This window comes from Oreochromis aureus, linkage group 3 (assembly GCF_013358895.1).
Source record: "Oreochromis aureus strain Israel breed Guangdong linkage group 3, ZZ_aureus, whole genome shotgun sequence".
In the NCBI taxonomy this organism is placed as follows: Eukaryota; Metazoa; Chordata; class Actinopteri; order Cichliformes; family Cichlidae; genus Oreochromis; species Oreochromis aureus.
The window spans coordinates 27,814,602-27,820,529 of NC_052944.1; the positions used below are offsets into that span (position 1 = coordinate 27,814,602).

General features: G+C 40.0%; 1 protein-coding gene across 1 annotated transcript; it reads left to right on the top strand.

Annotated features, from left to right (window-relative positions):
* Positions 1 to 1,958: 1,958 nt before the first annotated feature.
* LOC116327040 (growth-regulated alpha protein-like) lies at positions 1,959 to 3,730 on the top strand. The gene is made up of 4 exons (XM_031748505.2): positions 1,959 to 2,186; positions 2,345 to 2,453; positions 2,559 to 2,633; positions 3,077 to 3,730. The coding sequence occupies exons 1-4, from the start codon at positions 2,120 to 2,122 to the stop codon at positions 3,156 to 3,158; spliced, it is 333 nt and encodes a 110-aa protein (XP_031604365.1). The 5' UTR covers positions 1,959 to 2,119; the 3' UTR covers positions 3,159 to 3,730.
* The last annotated feature ends 2,198 nt before the right edge of the window (positions 3,731 to 5,928 follow it).

The window sequence follows — 5,928 nt, forward strand, 5'->3', positions numbered from 1 at the left end:
CACTGGTTTGATTTTGACAGAGAGGAGGGCTGGGTAGCTGTAGTTTTTGTTGACCGCAGCACAACGAGTTTCCCCTTGTTGCATTAGAGCTGTGATGTTTTAAGAGTTTGAATCGCGAGCCAATCACATTGCTCTGTAAACTTTTCAAGCACTTTAATAAACAAGCAAGCAATTCCACCTCTCGCATTATTGCGTACAGTTGACAGCGCATCAGGCAAATAGACAGGCTCAGTCCCCGGCCTCTAGCGACTGTGGAAGTCGCTACACTCCTCCTCTTCTTTTCTCTTTTTTTTAAACTTTGTGTGTGAGACTTTAAATCAACAAAATATAAAATATACATTTTAAATTGTTATTGATCCCTTTACCCCGAGTCCTAAAGTATATATTTATTTTCTTTCTCTTCTTATATTTATTGTTTGTTTACTTGCACTGCTGTAACTGGAGCCTCGTCGTCACGTCTCTCTATATACTGGACTGTATGTAGCGGAGATGACAATAAAGTTTACTTTGACTTCAGCAGCGAGCAGGCGCACCGAGGGCTCTCGCGCTCACTTTTCGCCTATAGAATTTCGAAAAAACATCGGCGCAAATTATAAGTCTGTATCATAATGTCTGGTGTTTTCGTGTTGTTGGTTTGTTTTTATTTTGTTTTATTTTGCAAGTTGGTTATTAGATGCTGCTCCAGCCACCCAGAGAATCCCCCGCCGCCCGCCCTCTCCTCCCTGTGCTGCAAGCAGCAGGCGCACCTCGCAAACGGAGGGCGCCCTTACTCCCAGCAAATGGGCGATAGAAAACCGATCGGTGCCTATGCCATTCCCAATATGCGCTGGCATGATGTCGGGGCAGCATGAGTACGAGCAATTTTTTTTTTTTTTGCCGATGCCCGTGATGCGGCCCCCCCACCACGATGCCGCCCCAGGCAACCGCCCGTGTCGCCCGTATCTAAAACCGCTACTGTTCCCCATAGCACTCCTTTTATTGTGGTTACATGAATATGCATAGGTTCATTAACATATGACGTCTACATGCAAACAAAGAGTACCTTGCCTGTGCATTGTGTATGAGTGTATGTGTGTGTGTGTGTGGGGGGGGGGTCAGAATGTGACCCCATAAATGACTTCCTAAACCTGCTGGTCTGGAAGTCCAGCAGTTCATCTAAACAAAAGGCATTTAGACTTAAACAGATATACGTGTGTTTGCTATACCATATATCAGTAAGAGCAGATATAACCTCTCTCCTGACCTTAAGTTGTGTGTGCATGCCAGAGTGCTCTGGGGGGCACACAGAGTCTCCACAGGCTACTAAGGATCAAACCTCTACCAACATGACATTGATTATAAAACTCTAAGCATATATGAGTAGATATTTCTAAGCATAAATGACAATCAACAATACAAATCTAAAAGCCTGAGAGACTGAACTTTATATACAAGATAAGTGAATAAGGAGAACAAGTTTATGTGCATTACTTTAAAACTGGTTGCAGTGGCCTGAGATGCTCTGAAGCAGCTGTCCAATGAAGATGCCTCCAGGGAGAGGAGACGCGATTTCTCCACTTGTACCAGCATGCAGTGTTGGCTCTTTATGAAGCCCAGGGATACAGCCAGTTAATTATTCTGTCTTTCATAAGGAGGCTTCATAACAAATATGCACTTTTTGGTCTTTTTGTAGACCAATTCTGCATGTGAAGTACAGATGGTATTCAGTCCCAGAGCCCAGGTAAAGGAAGATCTTGATTACGTGTCCCTCAGGCCTTCAGTGTCCCCTGCAACACAGCTGTATGGTCTTGCTAAAGGTTAAGTTTCAACAACTTTCCTTGGAACTGGATATTTGTAAACTCAAATGTGACGCATAAGGAGCTGCTAACAGGAATTGAAAGTCCTGTGAGAGAACAGGAAACAGATTGTTTGCAGCCACTTCTTAGGAAGAAATCCTTGGCCACAATCCACCCAGCGGTGAGTGTATATAAGGAGGTTCAGAGATGATGAACCTCACAGTCCTGCACACTCAGGCGAAGGAGACGCACAGCAGCAGAGATCCTTTAATTTTGAGAAGAACAAATCAGTTGAAGACTGAGCCTTCAGTAGATCCTCCACTCACTAATTGAAAAGCTTTAAGATGAAGACAAGTGTTGCCATCCAGTGCATCGTTCTCCTGGCCTGCATGGCCCTTTGCACTTCAGTAGGTAAGTGTGTTTTATCACATTATGGAAAATTTAGATGTATTTGTGCAGCTTGAAAGGAGCTGAATTGTGCCATCAAATCAATTTATATATATTCATGTTTAAGTAAAATATGAAACTACAGCCATTGAACATTAATTATCACTTTCTATGTTTTGCAGTTATTCCAAAGTGCCGCTGTGTGAAGACCAGTAAGTCTGTATGGATCACTCTCATCACTCAACTCAAGTTGGATGAGCCTCGTCCACACTGCAATAAGAGAGAAGTCATGTACGTACCCACAGTGACAGGAGCACATTATTAATAAGAGCTCAGTCATTAATAAGGATTGTTTATAAAGTGGTTTTAAATCAAAGCTTTCTTTACATGTTATAGTGTCACACTGAAGAATGGGCGTGAACAGTGTCTCGATCCTGAGTCTAAATTCACCAAAATGCTGCTGGAAAAACTGTAAGTCATGCAGATGTTTTTTCTTTCTTTCATTCACTGTTATTCAAATAAATGTTAGTTAAATATTAGAGAGGAAGTCAGTGAAGTTAAAACAGGAGCATCAACAGTCAATTTGAAGCATTGTGCGAGGCTCTGCACATCATTAATTAAAAATACTGATGGTTATAGAGTAATAGTTCAAAGCTCAGGATGAAAACTGCTTCTGGGTCACAGGACAAATCTGATGGATGAACAATTAACAAGCTACAATAAATGAATCTCTTTGTGTTTTCTTCCAAGTCTTTATTGTATTTTTTGCTAGTAAAATTCAAGATCGTCATTCTCATAATTTAGAAAGTAAAGAAGGCAAGAGAGAAATCACTGCTTGAGTGTTATGAGTTATGAATCTGTTCACTATCACTGGAGCTTCAAGGTCTCACATCTCTGATTTGTTGTCTTCACAGGAAGCAGAAGAAAAGTCAGCGTAAGACGACCGTCAGCCCCCAAACAACCACATCACCAGCCACAGTGTCAAACTCACTATGATGCACTTTGCTTGTTTATAACTGTTACACAAAAGAAACAAGACATCACTTAGTGAGAAGAAGGAGCAGCCGAGATCCGGTGCAAATTTGTCCACCACATCCCACAGTGGTCGATGGGACTGAAATCTGGTGACTCTGGAGGTCATTTGCATACAGTCAGCTCACTGTCATGTTAAGGACACTAGCTTGAGTTGTGAGATATGGTGCATTATACTGCAGGAAGTAGCCATCAGAAGATGTGTACACTGTGGTCATAAAGGGATGGACATGGAAACAGTAAACAGTGAACATTGTTCAGCTGTTGGACTGGATACATGTTTAAGTATTTTGGGTTTTTTATTCTTTTTTCATTTACCATGAAGAGTGGCTCCTCCCGCTGATTTTAAACCAAAACTTTTCAAACCAGCTTATATGAGAGATCCACTTACACGACACAGCCCTCTTTCCTTCCCTAGAGTGCACCCTTTGTGTTTTGTTTCATTTCATCGTTGGTGTGTCTGTTCTGGATTATTTTTATGACCTGAATATATTTGACTCAGTGAAGAAATAAAGGTTGTTTTTTGTTTCCTTCATTTTCTTGCCTTTGAGTCCAGTATCGGGGTCCTTAACCTTGCACATTATGACAAAATCTCCTCTTTCATATCGAATACAACCAAATCTGAGACTTTAAGAACACTGAACATTTTGCTCTCTAAAAATGAGGCTTGATCGTCGGTGTTCAGCCCTCTTAAGTGTCAACACTGTGAACTGTTTACCATCATAACTTTGCAATGTGCTTTAAAAATTTAGCTTAAACACGATGCAAGAACATGATACACATGTGAGACTCAAACAGCTTCATCAAAATTGTGTGAACTCGAGATCACTGAATCTGAATCCTGCATCAAAAGGTATGTCGGGTTCTGAAGACATAACATTTAATCTTGTAAGAAGTAAGGGGATAAAACTAGAGATGGACCGATCTGATATTAGGTATCGGTATCGCTCCGATACTGACGTAAATTACTGGATCGGATATCGGAGAGAAATAAAAAATGTAATCCGATCCATTAAATATCAAAAAAGCACCTCACAAAACTTGCGACATGGCGTAACTCGGCTCATAACCGTAGCACATCAGAGCAGTGTGCTCACGTGATAGAGCGGCTGTGTGTATTTGGAGCCTCGCTAGCATCTCCGAGGAAGTTATCCCATTGAGAAGTAAAGCAAGTGTGTAAGTTCATCTCTGAATGTTTATAAAGCATTCCCGCCTTAAGCTTAACAACCGATAAATGGAGCGACTGCCTCTCTCCCTCCCTCCCTCTCCTGCTGCTACTTCAATCATGAAACTGCTTAATGATCAGCTGATCGACTTTTCTGTCGCGAGTCCGTCTCTCTTGTTTGTTTATCGCCCACTTCGCACCAGAAAGAGGAAACCAACGGCTGAACAACAGCAGCACGTTTAAGCTTGATAAGCTGTTGTTAGAATTTATTTAATATTACTTTCTACACCAGGATCCTTTTCTACGTAGCTGACGACTGATAACTGTGCAGGGCAGGATATAGCAAAGTTTAGCCAGGGGGGCCGATAGGGCATTAACAGGGAAAAGGGGGCACAAAGACATACTTTTCTTTCTTATTCTCATTTAAAATGTCTAGCTTTTAATAAATAATTATCTGAATCTTACACCCAAAGTTTTAATCTGATGTAAAATGTATAGAAGTCCATTGCTGTATATAGTAACTGTTAAGTCTAATATACCCTAGTAAGCTATAGTACTTTTTCCTTTGGGAAGGTACCATCTGTGCAGTCTGCAGTTCTGTTGAAGAAAGATGTTGAATCTATTTAATTATTCTTGAAAAATAATTTATTTCTGTGCATTTTTTTTCACACTGCATCAAATTAAAGTTGATTACGTCGATTAAGCATCATGAGGTGGAGGGTGGAGGGTGGTTCCCTATTTTTTTTTATTTTTTTGCTGGGAGTTTTAGAACCCTATTAGTTAGGTTGCTTACTCTTTAAAATACCAGAATAGGGAGGATGGTGCAGATTTAAGTTTATTAGATTGATCAGTGTTGCTGAACTATGAAATATTTTGGGTGCAGTGTATTTTTTGCATACAGGTATAACAGAATAGCTTTAGTGTTTTTTTTTTTGTTTTTTTTTAAACTTGAGTATGAACTTATACAAAAAGCAGCAAGATATTAACAAAACAGTTTTATTGATTAAAAAACAAACTATATCGGATTCATATCGGTATCGGCAGATATCCAAATTTATGATATCGGTATCGGACATAAAAAAGTGGTATCGTGCCATCTCTAGATAAAACATCACTCTTTCATTTTTTTAGCTTTTTTGACTTTGTGTTTATGTCACTGCTTCCTGTAAGTAGTTCAGCATGGGAATAATAATAACACATTTCCAAACTCCAGATGTGAAAAAGTTATCTGAGGTTTTGGAACAGGGAGGTGAGCCTGTCGTGAGTTTCTGCCGGGAGTAAATGAGAGCTTTACAGGGGGCCCCTCGGTCAAGGTTTAAATCTAAAATACAAACTCTCAAATCAGTTATGTGTTGATACATTTTATTTAAGATTATGTTTCACCCAAAACATATTTTAGATAGCAATAGACAGAAAATAGAAATCTAGAAAGCCAGTGGTCCACACTCTAGTTAGTCGCATGTGCAGTAAAGACGTCACCAAAAGCATTAAAAACGACCACTTTGTTGTGAAAATCTCCTGAAGTAAATGTCGACATCTGGATATTTGGTTCTGAAAATGTTGCACTGC

Excerpts from the sequence above, each read along its gene's own strand:
- LOC116327040 (XM_031748505.2), top strand. The coding sequence starts at position 2,120 with ATGAAGACAAGTGTTGCCATCCAGTGCATCGTTCTCCTGGCCTGCATG. Across the intron at positions 2,187-2,344 it reads GGCCCTTTGCACTTCAGTAG|TTATTCCAAAGTGCCGCTGT; the intron begins GTAAGTGTGTTT and ends TATGTTTTGCAG. Across the intron at positions 2,634-3,076 it reads AAAATGCTGCTGGAAAAACT|GAAGCAGAAGAAAAGTCAGC; the intron begins GTAAGTCATGCA and ends TTGTCTTCACAG.